The 22,164-nt window shown below is 47.0% G+C and overlaps 1 protein-coding gene across 3 annotated transcripts in view; it reads left to right on the forward strand.

The window, feature by feature from the left end:
- The window catches only part of RAD54L2 (RAD54 like 2), a 122,117-nt gene extending 102,500 nt beyond the window's left edge, over positions 1-19,617 (forward strand). For 2 of the 3 annotated variants that reach the window (XM_050780669.1, XM_050780668.1), the window contains 8 exons: positions 34-133; positions 1,197-1,402; positions 1,785-1,957; positions 2,481-2,677; positions 7,362-7,561; positions 8,972-9,061; positions 11,406-11,498; positions 13,454-19,617. In XM_050780669.1, coding sequence (XP_050636626.1) covers positions 34-133; positions 1,197-1,402; positions 1,785-1,957; positions 2,481-2,677; positions 7,362-7,561; positions 8,972-9,061; positions 11,406-11,498; positions 13,454-14,448 — 2,054 coding nt within the window. In that variant the 3' untranslated portion in view covers positions 14,449-19,617. The remainder of the gene's footprint in view (positions 1-33; positions 134-1,196; positions 1,403-1,784; positions 1,958-2,480; positions 2,678-7,361; positions 7,562-8,971; positions 9,062-11,405; positions 11,499-13,453) is intronic. The other variant, XM_050780670.1, reaches the window with a different exon arrangement.
- Positions 19,618-22,164: the final 2,547 nt, after the last annotated feature.

Raw genomic sequence — 22,164 nt, forward strand, 5'->3', positions numbered from 1 at the left:
ATATCCACTTCTTATGGTTTTCCTTCCTCCTAGGGCTAGATGGTAGCACCCCTGCCTTTGAGAGGGAGCGGCTCATTAATCAGTTCAATGATCCCAGCAACCTCACCACCTGGCTGTTCCTTCTTTCTACAAGGTGAGTGGATCCCAAGAGGTGAGGTCAAAGGAATCTGTACAGGCTGTTGGCCACCTGGGCTGGTACCCCAAAACTCCAAGTTCCCTCAGAAGAGATCAGCTTAGATTTGTAATTGTTTTTGGGGTCAGAGAGGGGACTTCAAAAGGAAATTAGGTTAGCAGGGCAGTCATGATGATATCATAAAATTTTTTGAGACCTTCATTAACAATGGTTGTGGCTCATGCCTGTAACCCCAGCACTTTGGGAGGCCAAGGTGGGAGGATTGCTTGAACCCAGGGGTTCAAGACCAGCCTGGGCAACGTACTAAGACCTTGTCTCTACAAAAAATCAAACAATTAGCTGAGTGTGGTGGCATGCGCCTGTGGTCCCAGCTGCTTGGGAGGCAGAGGCAGGAGGATGGCTTGAATCTGAGAGGTTGAAGCTGCAGTGAGCTCTGATTGAGTCACTGCACTCCAGCCTGAGTGACAGAGTGAGACCCCGTCTCATTTTTGAAAAAAACAAACAACAGCAACAAAAAATACCCAAGGGTTTTAATTGGCTTTTCTCTCAGGAGTGTTATGAGGCTTAGATGATGTGGTGAATGTGAAAGTGCTTTAAAAAGGAGAAAGTGCAAGGTAACTGTAAAAGGCTGATGGCATTGTCTCATGCCAAGCAGCTTGAAGGCTGTGCTGCCTTCTGCCATCATAATGCCCTTGGCAGGCTGTGAGCCAGTCACTCTTCTAAGCTGTTGGACTAAAAATAGTGGAAACATCTGTGTGCAGAAGTTTCCCCTCACCAAGGAACATCACTCCAAGGCCAGGATATGGGGGCCTTACTTGGTACAGAGAAGAGGAGAGTAAGTTTTCTTTCTGAGCTGGTAGACACTTTCATGTTGGATTTCAGGGCACAATTTTCAGTGCTTGAGGAATGTACTGTTTATCAGCAGGACAGCAAAATCCTTGAGTATGTTGTGCTTAGGGCTTAGGACAGAGTAATATTGGGGTAGAAGTCACAGAAGGCAAAACTGATTTGAAAACCTTTTTTAAGACTAAAGATTCTGTGATTGTTGGCTTGTCTTTTAAAGGGCCGGATGCTTGGGTGTGAATCTGATTGGTGCCAACCGAGTGGTGGTGTTTGATGCTTCCTGGAACCCTTGCCATGACGCCCAGGCAGTATGTCGGGTATACCGTTATGGCCAGAAAAAGCCCTGTTACATCTATCGCCTTGTGGCTGATTACACTCTAGAAAAGAAGATCTATGACCGTCAGATTTCCAAGCAGGGCATGTCAGGTGGGCCATCTTCCAGACTTCAGAGAGGCACATCTATACAGCCTTTTAGTATCAAGGGTGGGAGAGGAGGAGCAGGATATGGGAACACAGGCAGGCTTCGAGAAAGCCATCATTTCCTCCTATCTCATTCTGATTCACATTGCTTAAAAGGTAATTGACCTCAACTTGTTGAAGGTGAGTTTAATGATAACAAACCAAGCTCGTTATACAAGTTCTCCCCTTATATGATGTTTCCAGTGTCACCAGGACCTCAGACCTAGTCTTTGACTTTCAGATATGGGATGACTTTTCATTATTAGTGACAGTTATGCTACTTCTCTCTGTTGACCTTTACAGTTTTTAATGCGGTGTGCTGACTTTCTCCATGTTTTTATCCTTCTAGATCGGGTGGTGGATGATCTAAATCCAATGCTGAACTTTACCCGGAAAGAGGTAGAAAACCTACTGCACTTTGTTGAGAAGGAGCCAGCTCCCCAAGTTTCCTTGAACATAAAGGGGATCAAGGAGTCAGTCCTGCAACTGGCTTGTCTGAAGTACCCTCACCTCATCACCAAGGTAAGAACTTGGTATGCATGCAGTCCCCGGAGTGGGAATCTCTCTGTCAAGGGAGGCTTGTCTTGTAAGCTTGTTTTCTTCATCCAAGGTGATGTTTCATGCAGGTGACTTGGACTCAAGGGCTTCTTTTTCTTGCCCCACTCAGTCCCCCTCCCTTTCCCCAACCACTTACCCCCTTCCCTAATCTGGTCCTGGGAGTGCTAAGGTTAGCCATGTATAATAATCTGGCCAGTGTGAGTCTTCTTAGCAGAAAGAGAGGGGAAATTTCTAAAAATGTAGTTTGTTAATTATCTGAACTCCCCCATTCTTTTGATAGGGAAGGCAGGCTTTGATGTCTAAAGCTGGTCCTAGGTTAGAGCTATAAATTACACTCTTGACAGAAAGACAGTAAACCAGCCTGTGTATCTATGAGCAGTCTCTTCACTAGTGCTGGAGACAGCCAGCTCTTTTCTTGGTCTTAAAGTGAGGCTCATTATCCATCAGCCATATTGGTAACTAAATCAACATCCTCCTGTGTCCCCAGGAGCCTTTCGAGCATGAGTCATTGCTCCTGAACCGAAAGGATCACAAGCTAACCAAGGCTGAGAAAAAAGCAGCAAAGAAAAGCTATGAGGAAGACAAACGCACGTCAGTCCCCTATACCCGCCCATCGTATGCGCAGTATTACCCTGCCAGTGATCAGAGCCTGACCAGCATCCCTGCCTTCAGCCAGAGAAACTGGTGAGTTGATGCTTCCTGGAACCCTTGCCATGATGCCCAGGTGGTATGTTGGGTATACCGTTATGGCCAGAAAGGGGAGGGTCTCCTGCTGGGCCAGGCACAAACACCTTTCAACTTGTTCATATTTTAAACAAAAGCAGAGCCTACAACTTGTTCCTTGACTGCTGTGAATTGACAGGCTCTGCTCTAGGGTAGGTGTGAAAGTAGTTCAGCAGCCCTGGTGTTTTGAATGGTTCTGGTTTTGACTGCCCTAGCTGGAAAAGTGAGCTGCTGGCCCATGACCCAGGAGAGTCCTTCTGGACACCTGGATAGGAGTCGGGGATAAAACTTCCCAAAAAGAGGCCCAGCCATTCCACACAGGTGCATCTTACCCCTAGCACCTTAGTTCTAGGCCTCACTTAGCAGTGATGTTCAAGGATAAAGGATCTGTTCTCTCAGATTACAGTCAGGGAATCCTGCTGCTCCTAAGGGGATTCATTCTATGTCTGTGCCATGATCTGGAACCAAAAAATCTCTTTTTTGAGTACAACATCTAGACTTGTTCAGAATATTAACAGAATAGAAGCCAACTGCTAAGCAGAGAGAGAGGCTCCTTGTAAGATATTACAGAACAGTTATCTAGGTTTAATTTTTTTTTTTAAATTTCAAAACAGTGCCTCACAGCTTTCACCCTCCACTTACTGATCAGATCTGCTACCTGATTCAGTAGCTTGCATTTTTAATTATTTGATTATCTTGAATTAAAAATAATTATTTGATGTGAACAGATTTAAATTTTCTTTCTTTTTTGCGACAGGGTGTTACTCTGTTGCTAGGCTGGAGTGCAGGGGTGCGATCACAGCTCCCTGCAGCCTCGACCTGCTGGGCTCAAGTGATCCTAACACCTCAGCCTCCCAAGTAGCTGGGACTACAGGTATGCATCACTATGCCTGGCTAATTAAAAAAATTTTTTTGGCTGGGCGCAGTGGCTCACGCCTATAATCTCAGCACTTTGGGAGGCCGAGGCGGGCAGATCATCTGAGGTCGGGAGTTCAAGATCAGCTTGACCAACACGGAGAAACCCCCATCTCTACTAAAAATACAAAAATTAGCTGGGTGTGGTACCGTGTGCCTGTAATCCCAGCTACTTGGGAGGCTGAGGCAGGAGAATTGCTTGAACCTGGGAGGTAGAGGTTGTGGTGAGCCAAGATCGTGCCATTGCACTTTGGCCTGGGCAACAAGAGCGAAACTCTGTCTCAAAAAAAAAAAAAAATTTTTTTTTTCTTTTAGTCGAGATGAGGTCTCACTGTGTTGCTCAGACTGGTCTAGAACTCCTGGGCTCAAGTGATCCTTCCATATCAGCCTCCCAAAATGTCATAATTACAGGCATGAGCCACCATGCCCAGCCTAAAATTTTTTTTCCTTATTAAGATTCTCATGTTAAAAACAAATAAGCTGCAGCTCCCAGCATGATCGATGCAGAAGTCAGGTGATTTCTGCATTTCCAACTGAGGTACCTGGTTCGTCTCATTGGAACTGGTTAGACAGTGGGTGCAGCCCACAGAGGGTGAGCCAAAGCAGGGCAGGGCATCGCGTCACCTGGGAAGCACAAGGGGTCTGGGGATTTCCCTTTCCTAGCCAAGGGAAGCCGTGATGGACTGTACCTGGAAAATTGGTACACTGCCACCCAAATACTGCGCTTTTCCAATGGTCTTAGCAAACGGCACACCAGGAGATTATACCCCGTGCATGGCTCAGTGGGTCCCACGCCCATGGAGCCTTGCTCACTGCTAGTGCAGCACTCCAAGATCGAACTGCAAGGTGGCAGCCTGGCTTGGGGAGGGATGTCCACCATTGCTGAGGCTTGAATGGGTAAATAAGCAGTCCGGAAGCTGCAGCTGGGTGGAGCCCACCACAGCTCAACCAGGCTTGCCTGCCTCTGTAGATTTCACCTCTGGGGGCAGGGCATAGCTGAATAAAAGGCAGCAGAAACTTCTGCAGACTTAAATGTCCCTGTCAGACAGCTCTGAAGAGAGCAGTGGTTCTCCCAGCACAATGTTTGAGCTCTGAGAATGGACAGTCTGCCTCCTCAAGAGGGTCCCTGACCCCCGTGTAGCCTAACTGGGAGACACTTCCCAGTAGGGGCTGACTGACACTCATACAGCCAGGTGCCCCTTTGAGACGAAGCCTCCAGAGGAAGGTTCAGGCAGCAATATTTGCTGTTCTGCAGCCTCCGCTGGTGATACCGAGGCACACAGGGTCCGCAGTGGACCTCCAGCAAACTCTAACAGACCTGCAGCTGAGGGACCTGACTGTTAGAAGGAAAACTAACAAACAGAAAGGAATAGCATCAACATGAACAAAAAGGTCATCTACACCAAAACCCCATCTGTACGTCACCAGCATCAAAGACCAAATGTAGATAAAACCACAAAGATGGGAAGAAACCAGAGCAGAAAAGCTGAAAATTCTAAAAACCAGAGCACCTCTTCTCCTCCAAAGGATCACAGCTCCTTGCCAGCAACAGAACAAAGCTGGACAGAGAATGACTTTGACAAGTTGACAGAAGCAGGCTTCTGAAGGTCGGTAATAACAAACTTCTCTGAGCTAAAGGAGGATGTTCAAATGCATTGCAAGGAAGCTGAAAACCTCGAAAAAAGATGAGACAAATGGCTAACTAGAATGAACAGTGTAGAGAAGACCTTAAATGACCTGATGGAGCTGAAAACTGTGGCATGAGAACTATGTGACGCATGCACAAGCTTCAGTAGCCGATTTGATCAACTGGAAGAAAGGGCATCAGTGATTGAAGATCAAATGAGTGAAATGAAGTGAGAAAAGTTTAGAGAAAAAAGAGTAAAAAGAAACGAACAAAGCCTCCAAGAAATATGGGACTATGTGAAAAGACCAAATCTACGCTTGATTGGTGTACCTGAAAGTGACAGGGAGAATAGAACCAAGCTGGAAAACACTCTTTAGGATATTATCTAGTAGAACTTCCCCAACCTAGCAAAGCAGGCCAACATTCAAATTCAGGAAATACAGAGAACACCACAAAGATACTCTTCGAGAAGAGCAACCCCAAGACACATAATTGTCAGATTCACCAAGGTTGAAAGGAAGGAAAAAATGTTAAGGGCAGCCGGAGAGAAAGGTCGGGTTACCCATAAAGGGAAGCCCGTCAGACTAACGGTGGATCTCTTGGCAGAAACTCCAGTAATTGGAGACCAGCCTTGGCAACATAGTGGGACCCAATCTCAAAAGAGAAAGTCACTCTCTTTCAAAACTTTCAGACTTTACTTCTGTCATTTCCCAAGATAGTATTGCTCAGGAATGGTCTCTTCTCTTTTCCTCCACCGGCGTCCCCCTCTCCCCCCCCCCTCTTTTTTGGGCTTTTCTGTGTAACATCAGGAGTGGACTAAATCTGAGCCCAGTGAGAAAAGCCACATGGAGAGATGTGACAAATAGTCCAGGCTGGCTATAAGGAGATGTCACCTTTGTTTCTGGCTTAGTTCTGGCCCTATGGGGGCACCAGCTTCTCACAGCATTTGATGAGTTCATGATCCTGCTGAGTTTTTTTTTGTCCACATGGGTACATGTGAGGAACATTTCTTACCCAAATTCTTAGTCTTAGTGCCTGCAGGGTATGAGGCTTGGGCTGGGTTTCTGTTACATTGATACCTGACCAGGGCCTCTAACTCCTGCCAAACCATCCTAGGAAGACATTGGGGAAACAGGCCAGATAGTACAGGTCTGGGGCCCATCTGGGAAGTTGGAGGTCCACAGGGACAAAGGGCTGACCAAAGGGGCCTTTAAAAACCTAAGAGCAATGTGATTGAGGAGTCATGCAGACCAGCTCCAACAGCAGAGTGGTATAAAAGTGTTATTTTATGTGCCAGTCTTCAGTCAGATGAGGAAGAATGTATCAGTCCAAGGGTTTCCACACCCCCCTGCCTCCGCCCCAGGCCCAAAGACAAAAGATGCAGACTTAAGAAAGCTTGTAGACAGGGACTTCTCAAAAATCTTAAATCAGTAGAAGCCTGGCTTTTGTACACAGTGCTTTGGCAGCTGCTGCTTTTGTTGTCATGACTGGAGGGGCACTTTGAGGGTTGGTCCAGGCTGGAGCTAGGATGAACTCAATGAAAAGTAATGCAGAAGAGAGAGAGAGGTGTCTGTATTACTTATTGAGACTCAAGGTTTCAGAGAGAAAGTAAAGATGTTTAAAGTTGGGACACTATTTTTTAGGATCACCTAAACATGTGTCATTACATGGCCCATTTTCCATGGGTGAATGGGGAAAATTCTGCCCATCTCAACTTAACATACGCCGTGGTCAGGAGAACTTTTCCTGCCTTATTGCATCTTGACAGCTTCCTGGCTTCCCTTTAGGGACTAACTCCTAGTGTAGATAGTCCAGGTTCTAGAGGAGCAAATACTGTCTTGCGTGTCCAGAAAATATTATTCCACCAACATCTGATTATCCTTAGACTTTGACAGATTTTATCCCTCTGCCTCTTTTGCTACAATTGAGTCCTGCCTTCTAGTCTCCTTTTGAATTAACCAGACCCTGCAGATTCTTCTGATCCTTCTCTGAGCAGCAACTGATGGTGTAGAATGGGACAGCCTAGAGAGGCTCTGTAGCCTTTGGAGAAAGGTAAGAGTTGTTCTGGCAAACTCTTTTAGTGTCCTTGTCTTTCTCTTACAGGCAGCCAACTTTGAAGGGTGATGAAAAGCCTGTGGCCAGTGTTCGTCCTGTACAGTCCACCCCCATCCCCATGATGCCCCGGCATGTCCCACTGGGAGGCAGCGTAAGCTCTGCCTCCAGCACAAATCCATCCATGAACTTTCCGATCAACTACTTGCAGCGTGCAGGAGTCCTTGTGCAGAAGGTGGTCACCACAACAGGTGGGAACTCCTGGGTTCTGTGGCAGAGCTGCTGTCCCTTTTAAAATTACTTTGTTCATTTAGGAAGTATCTATTAAACACCTTTTGTATTTTTGACCTTACTACACTTGGCACTGTTGATAAAAAATAGGGAAGACAACAGTCCCTGGTCTTGAGGAATTTGGATTCTAGTGAAATATCTTGAGAATAACAACACAGAACTGGGTTTTCTTGGATTTGGTGGGTGAGATAGACTGAGCGCTGCAGGAATTGTGGAAATGTCACTGGAACACAGGGTCGGTCTCAGGTTCTTACAGAGCTGTGAATATGCCGAACCCTGCCTGACTGTAGAGCCATCTGGGTTTAAAAGACAGCTGTCAACCTTTGTACATAATTAGAAGACCTGAATTGTCACTTGCTCTACCTTTGCGAGTCTGATTGAGCATGGTAAATTGAGCATGGTGGGCCAGTCAGCAGTGGTGGGAGGTAGCCAACCCATCCACTCCAGGAGCTTGTTCTGTAATTCAGTATGATTAAGATGGAAAACATTTTGTGATCCTGTTTTTTATCTTGTTATTTGGAAATATTTGTTATATATAAATTATTATTATTATTACTTTTTTGAAGATGGAGTCTTGCTCTGTTGCTCAGGCTGGAGTGCACGATCTTGGCTCACTGCACTTCCAGGCTCAAGTGATTCTTCTGCCTCAGCTTCCCGAGTTGCTGGGATTACAGGCATGCACCACCATGCCCAGTGAACTTTTTTGTATTTTGGTAGAGATGGGGTTTCACCATATTGTCCAGGGTGGTTTCAAACTCCTGAGCTCAAGCAGTTCACCCGCCGTGGCCTCTCAAAGTGCTGTGATTACAGGTGTGAGCCACTGCACCCGGCCAATATATAAATTTTAATGAAAAGATCTTAACTGATTTTTCTAAGTAAAAAATTTGAAACGAGTGAAAAAGAGAGCCCCTTGTAATCCTATTATCTACTAATTCTTGAAAATACTGTTTCCCAGGTGTGGGGTAATGCCAGCAAGGAAGAAGATTAGGCCATTTTTGGAGCCTAAAGTGATGTGGAGCAGATACGTGCAAATAGTTTAGGGAGGAGGAAAAAAATACACAGAAACAACCATCTGAACTAAAACATTTTTCACACCAAAAACTATGAATTTCTATTTAAATCAAGGGAAATTGATTACAAAGATAATCAGCTCAGATTTCTGGCGAGGTTCCTGTTTTCATAGTATTCTTTGTTTAGATAATTGTGAAAGATCCTGCTTGCTTTACCTTCCTTGGTTTTGGACCTATGCCCCACTGAGAGGCTGTAGGGAAACCAATGAAGAACTGGGGTAGATGTGGGACTTTGCAATTTCCCCCCCTCCTTCAGTCAGGCCCCGTGCAATCTAAATTTAAGATCTGTGTTTTTCCTAGATATTGTTATTCCTGGACTGAACAGCTCCACAGATGTACAGGCAAGAATTAATGCTGGTGAGAGCATCCACATCATCCGTGGGACAAAAGGTAAGAGCCTGACCAAGGACCTGTGCCCTGCCTTTGGTTGAAAGTGCTGGGCTGGGAAGAATAATAAATATGTATGACTTGAGCTAGACAGGGCATAGGAATCATCCCATTAGGATGTCACATTCGGGAACTGAATGAGAAAATAGCATTTGTAGGAGCTTAGGGGAGTTGTGTTGAGCCCATAGGATTATTAGTCAGTGGTTTAAAAGAAGGAAATTAAGGTCCCTACATTTCTCTATCTTGCTGTCCTTTTTTTTTTTGAGACGGAGTCTCGCTCTGTCGCCAGGCTGGAGTGCAGTGGCGCGATCTTGGCTCACTGCAACCTCCACCTCCCAGGTTCAAGCGATTCTTCAGCCTCAGCCTCCCAAGTAGCTGGGACTACAGGCACGTGCCACCACGCCCAGCTAATTTTTGTACTTTTTTTTTTTGTTTAGTAGAGACGGGGTTTCATTATGTTGGCCAGGATGGTCTCAATTTCTTGACCTCATGATCCGCCCACCTTGGCTTCCCAAAGTGCCGGGATTACAGGCGTGAGCCACCATACCCGGCCCTTACTGTCATTTTTATGAGAATCTTGGGATGGGACAAGTAGACACAAGGAGACCAAAATTGGAGGGAAAGAGCGGTGGAATGGGTTATAAGCCTACATATATTTACCCACTTGCTTGGAGCAGGGTGGGAGTCCCCTGATAGGAAATGTATTATGTGGATGAATTACACATGGGTTGCATGATAGAATTTTTGCATGTGGTAATTTGAAAAGTCCACATCTGCCTCTGTCTTCCTTACAGAGGGACATGAGATTGGTGGAATAAAAAAGCTGGGCTGAACAGTGTTGAGACACAATCTAAGCCTGTTTTTCCCCCTCTTTTCTGCACCCACATCTCCTAACCAAGCCTGTTTTACATATTAGCCTTTAAGCCCCATGATTGTGTGAGGCTCTTTGAGACTTTTTGTTCAGTAAAGAGATTTTGCCCTAGCTTCTATTGGATTAGAATACCTTTGAGGTTAGGGAAAAAGTGCCATGAAATACCCGGACTCACAGAAAACACCATTCCCAGCCTCCTTACTGGATTCTTCCTAGTCTAGATCCCAGCCCCCTTTACTGCTCTCTTCCTAGTGTATAGCAGGAGTCACCAAACTCTATGCCCCATGGGCCAAATCTAGCCTGCTACCTGTTGTAATATCTGCAAGATAAGAATGGGTTTTACATTTTTAATTGGTTGAAAAAAAATCAAAAGAGTAATATTTTGTGACATGTGAAATTATATGAATTTCACATTTCAGTGTCCATAAAAATTTATTGGAGAACAGTCATGCCAAGCTATTTTTGTGTTACAGCAGCAGAATTGAGGAGTTTATGACTTATAAAGACTTTATGACTTATAAAGCTCTTATAAAACTATCTGGCTCTTGTTTTTGTTTTGTTTTGTTTTGTTTTGTTTTTTGAGACGGAGTCTCGCTCTGTCATCCAGGCTGGAGTACAGTGGCGTGATCTTGGCTCACTGCATGCTCCGCCTCCCAGGTTCATGCCATTCTCCTGCCTCAACCTTTCGAGTAGCTGGGACTACAGGCGCCCACCACCATGCCCAGCTAATTTTTTGTATTTTTAGTAGAGACCGGGTTTCACCGTGTTAGCCAGGATGGTCTCAATCTCCTGACCTCGTGATCCTCCTGCCTCGGCCTCCCAAAGTGCTGAGATTACAGACGTGAGCCACCCTGCCTGGCCCAAAAACTATCTGGCTCTTGTAAAAAAGTTTGCCAACTCCCGGCCTAAAGGCAGCACTGACATTCAAGGAGGTTGATCAAATGACATACCCAAGGCTGAAGAGAAGATAGATTAGTGCCTTGTGGGAATAGAATGCAGGTCTTTCTTGAATTATTCCTACTAGGGGAGAGAGGATATTGAAGCAATAAGGTTCCTTCCTTCCAGATCAAGAGGAGGACCTGGGCCAGAGTGCCTGGGAACATAGGATGCCAACTTACTCTCTTTTGTAGTACCTTATTTATTTCTCCATTGCATTGAACCCTTCCTGATACTTTGTGGTGTCTCTGTCTCCCTCTAGAGACTAAGCTCCATGAGACAGGGACTTTTTCTGCCTTGTGCATTCTAGTGTCTAGAACAGTGCCTGGCACATGGTAGTCATGTAATCAATGTTTGTGAAATAAATGAATAATTATGAGTCTATAGCTCAGTCACCCCACTCCTTATTTCAGGGGTCTTGGGAGATGGTATAGCTAATTGCATAGCTATTTACAAGCCCATGGCGCATAGCCTGGAGTTTCCCAGGATTGGCTGTATTGAATGTCTGCTTCTAACTGTCTTCCTCATGTCTATTCTTAGGGACATACATCCGTACCAGTGATGGACGGATCTTTGCTGTCCGGGCAACTGGCAAACCAAAGGTTCCTGAAGATGGTCGGATGGCTGCCTCAGGTGTGATGGCTTTTACTTTCCATTTTACTTTTCAAACATTCGTTTGCTTTATTTTGGTTAGGTATTAACTTATTATGTGAACAGATAATATGTACATGGTTCACAATTCAGAATGTACACAAAGAGGTAAAGTGAAAAGTAAGGTTTTTTTTTTTTTTTTTTTTTTTTTTGAGATGGAGTTTCGCTCTGTTGCCTAGGCTGGAGTACAATGGTGCAATCTCGGCTCACTGCAACCTCCGCCTCCCATGTTCAAGTGATTCTCCCGCCGCAGCTTCCTGCGTAGCTGCGATTACAGGAGCATGCCACCACACCCAGCTAATTTTTGTATTTTTAGTAGAGATGGGATTTCACCATGTTGATCAGGCTGGTCTTGAACTCCTGACCCCGTGATCCGCCTGCCTCGGCCTCTCAAAGTGCTGGGATTACAGGCGTGAGCCACCACGCCGGGCCATAAGTTTTTCCTCCACCATGGTCGCAGCCATCCATTGCTCCTCCTTTTTTTTTTTTTGAGACACAGTCTTGCTCTGTCACCCAGGCTGGAGTGCAGTAGCACAATCTCAGCTCACTGCAACCTCCGCCTCCCGGGTTCAAACGATTCTTCTGACTCAGCCTCCCAATTAGCTGGGATTACAGGTGCGTGCCACCACACCCAGCTAATTTTTGCATGTTTTGTAGAGATGGGGTTTCACCATGTTGCCCAGGCTGGTCTCTAACTCCTGACCTCAAGTGATCCACCCATCTCGGCCTTCCAAATTGCTGGTGTTAAGGTGTGAGCCACCTTGCCCAGCCAACTTCCTTTATATTTTTAAAACAAATGCTAACATACCATAAAATACTATTTACTCCTTTTTTCACTTACCAGTAATAGTTTATTCCTTATCATTTCTTCTAGATATGTCTCCTTGAAGGTTCGCACAGGATGAGCTATAACACAATGTATTAACTAGTTCCCTGTCAACATACATTTTGATTATTATACTCCACCATCACTGACAGTGCTTTTTCAGAGGTGGTTATATCTATAGGATATGTTCCTTAAAGTGGGATTGCCAGGTCAAAGGGCGTATGTGTGGCACATGAACAGTGTTAAGAACTCTTGCCAAGTTCCCCTCAGTGGGAGTGGTTCTCATTGAATCCTCCCACCCCAAGCTAGAATTCTAGAGGGCTAGAATGCTCTTATTCCCTGCTTTGTATTATGGAAATTTCAAATTTTCATACATACAGAAAAGTTGAAAAATAGCACCATGAGCACCCATATATCCTGCACCTAGATTTAATGATTGTTGGTTTTCATAAACCTTCTTCTTTCTCTCCCTCCCTTTCTATTATTTGAGTCATTTGTAAGTTGAAGATATCATGTCATGTTTTTCATCATGTCATTTTATCTCTAAGTATTTCAACATACATCTGCTAAGATTAAAGATATTCTCTTCCTAGCCACAATATCATTATTACACTAAAGAAAGCTAACAGTTCCATAAAATTACCTAGTATTCCAAAATTGAGATTCCTATTTGTCCCAGTTATCTTTCATAGCTATGGATTTTGTTTTGTTTTCAAATCAGAATGAAGTGCTTTTTAGCTTGATTTTCCTCTTTCTCCCACACTGATCACTGACTGTCTCTTACTGCCAGAAAAAGTTTGACTAGTTTTAAGAATGATCTCTTAGTGTTTCATATCCCTTATCTCATAGGATTTACTTTGGTATACTTTTACAGTTTGGGGAACTGGGATGCAGAAAAGTTACATGTCTTGTCATAGATAGACTTATTTCTGGGGTCAAAGAATTTCTTTCATTGTGACTGGAAAAGGTTGACTGGGTGATGTTGTTTAGACATCAAACTATTATAATTTTGGGGACTACAGGATAGGATTTTTTTTAATGGAGTTTTCTCCTCCACCCTTCTTCTCTCCCTGGCCACTCTGGTTCTCAGTTACCTACATTTTGTCCCCAGGTTCCCAGGGACCTTCTTGCGAGTCCACAAGCAACGGCAGACACAGTGCCTCATCACCCAAAGCCCCTGATCCTGAGGGGCTGGCCAGGCCCGTCTCTCCTGACAGCCCAGAGATCATCAGTGAGCTTCAGCAGTATGCAGATGTGGCTGCTGCCCGGGAATCCCATCAGAGCTCCCCAAGCGCCAGTGCCGCCCTGCCTGGCCCCCCGGCCCAACTCATGGACAGCAGTGCTGTTCCTGGGACAGCTCTCGGAACTGAGCCTCGACTAGGGGGTCATTGCCTCAGTAGTTCCCTCTTGGTGACTGGCCAGCCCTGTGGTGATAGGCACCCAGTGCTGGACTTAAGGGGCCACAAGCGAAAGTTGGCCACACCACCTGCTGCCCAGGAGTCATCCCGCCGGCGGTCCAGGAAGGGTCATCTGCCAGTCCCCGTGCAGCCGTATGAACACGGGTATCCAGTCTCTGGCGGGTTTGCCATGCCACCCGTCTCCTTAAACCATAACCTCACCACCCCCTTCACCTCCCAGGCTGGGGAGAACTCCCTGTTTATGGGCAGTACCCCCTCCTACTACCAGCTGTCCAATTTGCTGGCAGATGCCCGCCTGGTGTTTCCAGTGACTACTGACCCTCTGGTGCCAGCAGGCCCCGTCAGTTCCTCTTCCACGGCTACCTCAGTCACTGCCAGCAACCCCTCCTTCATGCTCAACCCTTCTGTGCCAGGGATACTACCCAGCTATTCACTCCCATTCTCACAGCCACTCCTGTCCGAGCCGAGGATGTTTGCGCCTTTTCCTTCCCCTGTCTTGCCCAGCAACCTTTCGCGGGGCATGTCTATCTATCCAGGCTACATGTCCCCACATGCAGGCTACCCAGCTGGTGGCCTTCTACGGTCCCAGGTGCCTCCATTTGACTCTCATGAGGTCGCCGAGGTGGGGTTCAGCTCCAATGATGATGAGGATAAGGACGATGATGTGATAGAGGTCACTGGGAAATAGCTGGGGAGCCCCTCCCCACCTCACTTGGGGCCCCCAGCAGGTTGCCCACCAAGCTGGAAGGCAGTGATTTAGACTTTTTGAGAATAGGACACTTGGCAGGAGGGAAAAGGAAGAGGACAAAGGAGGGTGGTTGGCCAAAGTGGCAGAGCTCTGTTGCTGTTTAACAAAAGAGGCAAAAAAAAAAAAAAGGTCCAACAGAGCAGCAATAGTGGGAAATCAGGGACCCAAAACAGGGATGGAGGGGCAGTGCAGCCTCTTTTCCTTCCTGCCTTGCTTATGCTGTCTGCTTGCTTACTCGCCCATCTGAGTGTAGAAGCGCACATCCCATTTCTGTTTTTGGGAACATTCTCTCCCAAGAGAGCTGCCTTACTAGGTGACTTAGCTTGGCCTGGGGAGGGGATTGAAGGGAGGGAGAATGAGTGAGAGAAGGAGGGTGGGTAGCAGGAGCAGACTGTGATCCCATGTGAAGTGGGGTCTTTTTAGGGGTTGGGAAGGAAGCTGACCAGGTATGTGTGTTTGTGAGTGTGTGGGTGTATGTTTATGTATGTATGTATGTATATGTATGGAACAGAGCAGGGGTGAAGGTGGGAGGGGAGGGAGGGAAGAACTAAGAGGGAAACTGAAAAATTTATCTTTCTTTAAATGGAAGTCAGTTTGGTGGTTCATGGCACCTATTAGTGTGAACATCAGGGTGAGCCCAGAAGAGCCATGGAAATCACAAGTTTCCTTCTAGATGGGTGAAGAGAAGGCCCAGCTAACTCAAGTGTCTGGTTTTCAGAGCCACATTTGTGTGAGAATGTGGGGAAATTCATGAGAGAAAATGGGCATTACCAATCTATGTCTCTTAACCCCGGTGGCTATCTCTGAGCAGCTCTCCCTTTCCAGCGTGGAAGGTTGTCTGTGTGCAGAGGCTGGGAGGGAGAAGCACTGCAGTATGTGAATGAAAGGTCATAGAGTTGTGGCTGGAAAAGACATTTTTCACCAGGGTGGAACTGAGCCTCCAGCTGCCTATCCTGGTAGTCTTTCCTGTTTCTTTCCTTCCCCTTTAGAGAGCTCCATGTTAATTTATTTCTTATGGGCAATTATTTATTACTTGGACTTTTCATGTGTCTTGTTTATTTGGGGGTGGGGTGGGGGGAGGTTAGGGGTAAGGAGGATAGGAGATAGAAAGGGAAGTTTTAAGATATCCCAGACCCTATAGCTACTGGTGAAAAACAATCCTGGATGGATGGTAAATTGACCAGGGAAAGAGTTAGGTTTGACCAAGGTTTGGATTAAACAACTATATTTTTGAGAGATGGCTTTTCAGGAAGATCAGGGAATCCTGAGACTGGATAGTTAGTGGAGGGTGGGACTCATTCCACAGAAATTGAAAGTTGTGATCATAGAGTTTGCAACTGGAAAGCAAGAGACCCCAGATTTGGAGCTATATCCTCCTGGGATGACCTTAGAGGCTGGCTGTCTATGCCAAATAGTGAAGCTGTGGATAGGTGGTTGCTGGGTTGAGGGATTATTGATTTCTTGTTAGGAAATGTCTTCAGGTAGTCCATGTAGGCCTGGTGTCTGCTGCCTCCATATTTGAAGGAACATGGAGGAGCTCTTTCTCTGTAGGAGCCCTAAGTCTGGGTTTTACCTTAACGCGCCAGTCATTCTGGGTCTCCCATTATTGCCATTGCCAGGGGAGGGTCGTCTAGTCCTTAAGCATAAACACTGGCTGTCTTCCTATTGGTGTCCCTGCCCCCTCTGTATCCACCACCCCAAGACTTTGCCAGACGGTTCTTTATGATGAACAAACTTTGGCTTTAGAGCTTTACCACTTACCCATGGCTCCCTCCTTACTGGGCAGGTGCTGTACCTGCCTCTTCCCAGCCCAGAAGGCAGCTTAGTCAGGTTATCCCAGTAGTAGCTCCTGTAGTTCTTCTGACCAGCCCATTTCCATCTTTGGAGGGCCTTAGCAGACTCTGGGGTATTGTCCTCAGAGAAGAGACAAGGACATGATGGATGGGATGCATGTGTATATGTGTGTTTGTCTGCTGTCCAATAACACCAAAAGTGGAACTTAAGAAGCTTTGTGTTTTCATAAGCACCCTGCCAGACACTTAACTCTTCTACTCATGGAAGCCTTAGATCTACAATTTAGCTATGCAAATTATTTTAATAATTTAAAAATAGCAGTTCCAACCAGTGCTTTCTCTTTCAGATGCATCCCAAGAATGGATGGTGAAGGGACTCAGTTGGAGTGGGCTCTCAGGTTGAGGCTGGTGCAGTAGGAGTGAGCTAGACTGAATCTCCAATTTACAGGACATACTCAGAACCTGGGTTACACTGATGCCTCTCAGGCCCTGGAGCACTGGGATCCCAGAGACGCATGTGTGCAAGTGTGTATGTGTGTGTGTGTGTGTTTTGTCGGGAGAAGGGGGTATTTCTGTGTTCACTTCTAGGAAATCACTGTACCAACCTCCAAGAATCCGGAAACCTTCCCAGCCGGGAACTGAAACCATTCCCTGGAGGGATGGGCTTGACTTTTGAAGTTGACAGAAAGTAAATGGGTATTCTGAGAGGCAGCACATGCTTACTCTCTACCCAGTGTTCCAGGGACTGGGTCTTGCTTCTACTCAGCAGAGGCCATCATTCTGAGAGGCTGACCTGACTAGAGAAGACTTTCTCTCATATGAGCAGTTTCTATTGTGTAGAGGGGTTGGGGGTGGGATCATGGGAAATTGGAGTGCTACCAGGTCCGTGGTTTTTGCTTTTTTTTTTTTTTTAAAGAAAAGAACCTGAAAACACTTCTGACTTTTCCGCTGTCTCTTTATGTGTGCTGGTAGGCAAATGTGCATGCATACCAAACATAAGCATGTTTGTGAGGGAAGCGGGAAGTATCTCAGAGCCTAAGAACCATGTTTTACAGTTTCTTTGATCATAAACACTTGGTGGTGTCTTCCACCCACCATCCAGGCCTGAGTGGGGGTTGTGGCTGGTAATAAGAGGGAGGGCAGAAAATCAGGCCTAGGCGTTTTCCCTTACCATTGTCTTCATGAAATGTTTTCAAGGGCCTCTCAAGCCCCATTCATCTGGTTTAGCCAAGTTCTCAGCCTGGGGAACACAGTACTACTTAATGATTCAGGTTTACCATTTATAGTGATGCTTGATTTCCTTAATATATTTGTAGATAAAAATTGAACAGGGACAAAGTAGCTGTTTAAGAAAGGAAGTGAACCATGTTGGGTCATATCATTTTATTTAGATTGGATATCTATGAAGTCCACACTTTGAGTTATGCTTCTTAGCCATCTATCTCATCATCTCCTGATTTAAGGATAATTCTGTCTGGTCCTTGGAGCTCTCTTCCCTAAGAATTAGTGTGTGGAGTCTCTATATGCTTGTGATTCACAACTAAATATGAAATTTCTCAATTCAGGAGCAGGAAGCAAAGTGCTGGGGTAAAGTTTTGCAGATTGGTTGAAACACTTAGCCAAACTTAAGTGACCTGGGTAGGACCATCACTCCCAAAGTTGTCAGCAGAGAAGGGCCCTCTGTGTCAGTCTGTTCAAGCCTGGTATTGTTCTGAAATTAAGTCCTTATCCCATGGAGAAGGTCTTCTGGGGGCTTTACATTCTTTGTTACTAGTGTTCTGGATATTACCTTCTGCTTTCCACTTCTTTTTTTTTTTTTTTTTTTGAGATGGAGTCTTGCTTTGTTGCCCAGGCTGGAGTGCAGGGGCATGATCTTGTCTCCCTGCAACCTCCACTCACGGGTTCAAGCAATCCTCCTGCCTCAGCCTCCCAAGTAGCTGGGATTACAGGTGCACACCACTACGCCCAGTAATTTTTGTATTTTTTAGTAGAGACGGGGTTTCACCATGTTGGTCAGGCTGGCCTTGAACTCCTGACCTCAAGTGGATCCGCCTGCTTTGGCCTCCCAAAATGTTGGGATTACAGGCATGAGCCACTGCTCCCAGCCCCCACTTCCTTTTGCTTTCTCAGAAGATCAGTCTTTCCCTTCTGAGCCATGGCCTTCTGTGCACCCAGCTCAGTGGCTCTTCACCTCCAAAACTAGGTGAAGTCATCCTTCCCCAAAAGGACACCGGGGAGATGTTCTGGCCCTCTGCTGACTACTCCCAGGAATCAGTATCTCAAGGACTATTTGAGAATGCTGTGCTCTCCATTGGTCACCTTCAGACTCTGTTCCCCTGCTGCCAGCTCTTCTCTTCTGCCCTGTGTATTTTGCTGTGATCCCCTTAATGGCTTTTCTGTGCTACTAGCTTGGCCCTAGGCCTTTTATGAATATCTGAGTCTTAATAACGATGAACTTCTTGAGCAGGCAGTGTCCAACTTCTTTGCTCTTCAGGGACCTGAGTGTGCACCTTTCGCTTTTGCAGGTCTATTTGACATAGTAATCTAGTGCGTTGGGGAGGGGTAGCCAAGCAGGCTGCAGTGTCTGCAATGCAGAGGGCTTGGGGAGGTTTGGGTACTCTCTGCTGCCACTACTGGGATGATATTCAGAAGAGAGAGGACCTAATACTGTGACCGGACCCAGGACCCTCCCTGGAAGAGAGCTCAGCCCAGCTGTGTGTGTGTGTGTGTGTGTGCGCGCGCGCGTGTGTATGTATGTGTGTGCTGTGCTCATCTGCACCTGGGTGTAAAATGACTGTTATCTGGTTGTGTTACTCAGGGTGGGCTGGGGACTCACCAGAAGAATCCCCCCCAGCCTGCCCAAGACAGGTTTTTCCCTTGTACCATCTTCAGAGAGGTCAGGGGAAGAGGGTCCAGGTGGGTTAAGGGGGGTCGCTATGGACAACCACTAAGACCAGACTGCTGCCAGGAGGAGTGGGGGATAATGAGGTGGCCCCAGGGTCCTGGCATCTGGCTTTGGTTTTCCGTCTTCTTTCCTCAGGACGCCCCTGAGGCCTGGGACCTGTGCCTGGCTTTGAGGAGCATCTGTGGCTGGGTGATCCAGCTGCTGGTGTGATCATGGGCTTCCCTCCTCTCAGCAGGGCAGGCGCTCCTGCGCCAGAGACTGGGCAACTGGCTGTTTCTATGACGTATTTATTTTTACTTGTGTTTCATGTCACTTTTTTAAAAAAAAAAGCAAACAGAACAATTGTAAGTCAGTATAACTGCCTATCAGTTTTCTTTATTTCTCTTTTTGTAAAATAAAATTTAAACTCAAGAAGGCAGTGTTGCTTGATCAAGGAATTGTCTGGATAGCTGTTTGGCTGGGTGGTGGTGAAAGGAATAGATCTTAGAACATAGTGGGTTCTGGGATAGCCCTTGGGTGGTGAGATAGGCAGGAGCAGAAGAAGGAAGACTGCTGGCAGGCTCTTTGTTGCAGTGGGGTTCACTGGGCTTTTTCTGCTTTTGTTCACCTGAAGAAGGATGTATTACCAGGCTCCAGGGGAAACAGCAAGCTGACTTCAGAGTGGCTTGAAGCTAGCTAGTCCTCAGCCAAGGCAAGACCAGTGAAGGGGCAGCCCTGACTAGACCAGTGAGTGGCTGGGGATTGGGCACAGTGCCTTCAGAGGGTGGGAGATGGTGTGTCTGTGAGTGGCTGGTGGCAGCGAAAGCATTCTTACTGCATGTGTATTCTCTGATTGTCATCCGTGTTGGGGAATCTAAGTCACTGGCCCACAGAGTTAACCAGAGCTTTGGACTGTGAGAGGTGGGGGAAAGAAGGGACAGTCTACTCCAGCTTCCTGTTTAATTCTTCAAGGGGAGGGGCCCTGGGGAAACAATTTTCTGGAAATGTACAAAGAAGGATAGAGAAAGAATCTCTGTAGTGATTCCTTGGACAGAGGAAGGCAAGAGGAGATGAAGGCCAAGTCTGGACTCATGATAGGGGAATCTGTGCTATTGGGAGATAAGATTGGGGGTGGAGGCCGAGCGTGGTGGCTCACGCCTGTAATCCCAGCACTTTGGGAGGCCGAGGCAGGCGGATCACGAGGTCAGGAGATTGAGACCATCCTGGCAAAACATGGTGAAACCCCGTCTCTACTAAAAATGTAAAAAAAAAAATAAGCCGGGTGTGGTGGTGGGGGCCTGTAGTCCCAGCTTCTCGGGAGGCTGAGGCAGGAGAATGGTGTGAACCTGGGAGGCGGCGGAGCTTGCAGTGAGTGGAGATCGCGCCACTGCACTCCAGCCTGGGCGACAGAGCGAGACTCTGTCTCAAAAAAAAAAAAAAAAAAAAGATTGGGAGTGGAGGGTGGTAGCAGGTGGCTGGGCGAACTTGTTTCCTCCAACTTGTTACAAGGGGTTGGAGTAAAGAAAGTGCCTTGCAGAGTAGGCTGCTGCCTCCTGGTGGCCAGCCGCTGCCTTGCAGGGATCCTGCCAAGGGACTTCACTTGGCACTGTTGGAAGCAGCCTGAGGTGAAGCTGGGCAGGCTGATGTGATGGCCTGCAGCTCCAGTCACCAGCGGACTCTCCTTCCACAAAAGAGGTGCTGAAGCTCCTGAGGCACATGCTGAACTCTGATGTGGGGCTCTAGAGTTCCCCAGTCAGGCTAAAGGAAGTGAGCAGAGAGAACAAGATAAAGAATGGGCACCTCCTTATAATGGTTTCCTGGGAAAAGCTCACCACCTTCTGAGAAGCAGGAGAAATGACCACGCAGACCCCGCAGGCAGAGGCTGTTAGTCTCTGAGCCTGGGCCATGGCCGCTCGTTGTGTCAAAGGAAATGCTTCTAAGTGTGTAGCCCGCCTGCCTGGGGCACCTAAGCTGAGGGTTTGACCATGTGCTTGATGTTCATAGGTAAAACAACTGCTGCGACCTGCACTGGCCCAGCCCGGAGTGCCTGTGAGGGTCCAGCTGCCTGTTCTGCCAGTGTGCCTAGAGAGCTGGGACAGGCTTGGCCCTGTGGATAAAGTTCAATCTCCCCTGCCTGCAGAAGGAAGAATGTGAAGCACAGGGAAAGGAAGCTGGGATTCTGACTGCCTCTGTGTGCCCAGCCTGCTCTTTGCTGGTGCAGTAGTGGGGATCCACAAGGTGAACCACCCTGTGACTGCTGACTTTTCCCACCACCACCTTCGTGGTGTTCCCATCTGCTGGATCCCCTCCCAAACATCAGTCCTTGTCAGGATACCAAAGTAGCTCTTGGCCTCGCCGGTCTTGTAGCCAAGCTTAGAAGCATAGTTGTCACGTTCCCCACCTCCCACCAAAAGTCCGGGACTCTCACTAGGGGAACGTTTTATCTTTGGGCCCCTAGAAGAGTGCTTTGTAGTTTGTAGGTCCTCAGAAATTTGAGGCGAAGATTGAACCAATCATCAAGGAGCTTACACTTGATGTGGGAATCACGTAAGTTATCGCTAAACCAGAAAAGTAGACCAGCCTCCCCCAGCTACAACCCGGGCACTGAGGGAGGAGCCTGGAAGAAGGGCATTCCCATGGAACGTGAACTCCAGGAGGGCGGAGCCTTGGTTTTGTTCACTCTATCCCCAGCCCCTAGAACTGTCCTGGCAAGGAGTGATAAGTGTTGCATGGATGAATGTACTCACGGAAGTGGGAATGGGTGGACGGAGGCAGGAAGCAGATATTTGCACTACGCAGAGATTGGATCCACCAGTTTCTTCCGCGAGCCCAGACTGGGCTTCAGCTTCCTCAGCTGTGTATGCCTTGCTTGGTTCCCAAGTCTGTTGTGAAGCCACAGTGAGAGAAAGTGGCAGGACTAAAGGTGGTACAAATGCCAGAGGCTGATACTGCTGTGCTGCACCTCCTTAGCCTGTACAA

This window comes from Macaca thibetana, chromosome 2 (genome assembly GCF_024542745.1).
Source record: "Macaca thibetana thibetana isolate TM-01 chromosome 2, ASM2454274v1, whole genome shotgun sequence".
Classification (NCBI taxonomy): Eukaryota; Metazoa; Chordata; class Mammalia; order Primates; family Cercopithecidae; genus Macaca; species Macaca thibetana.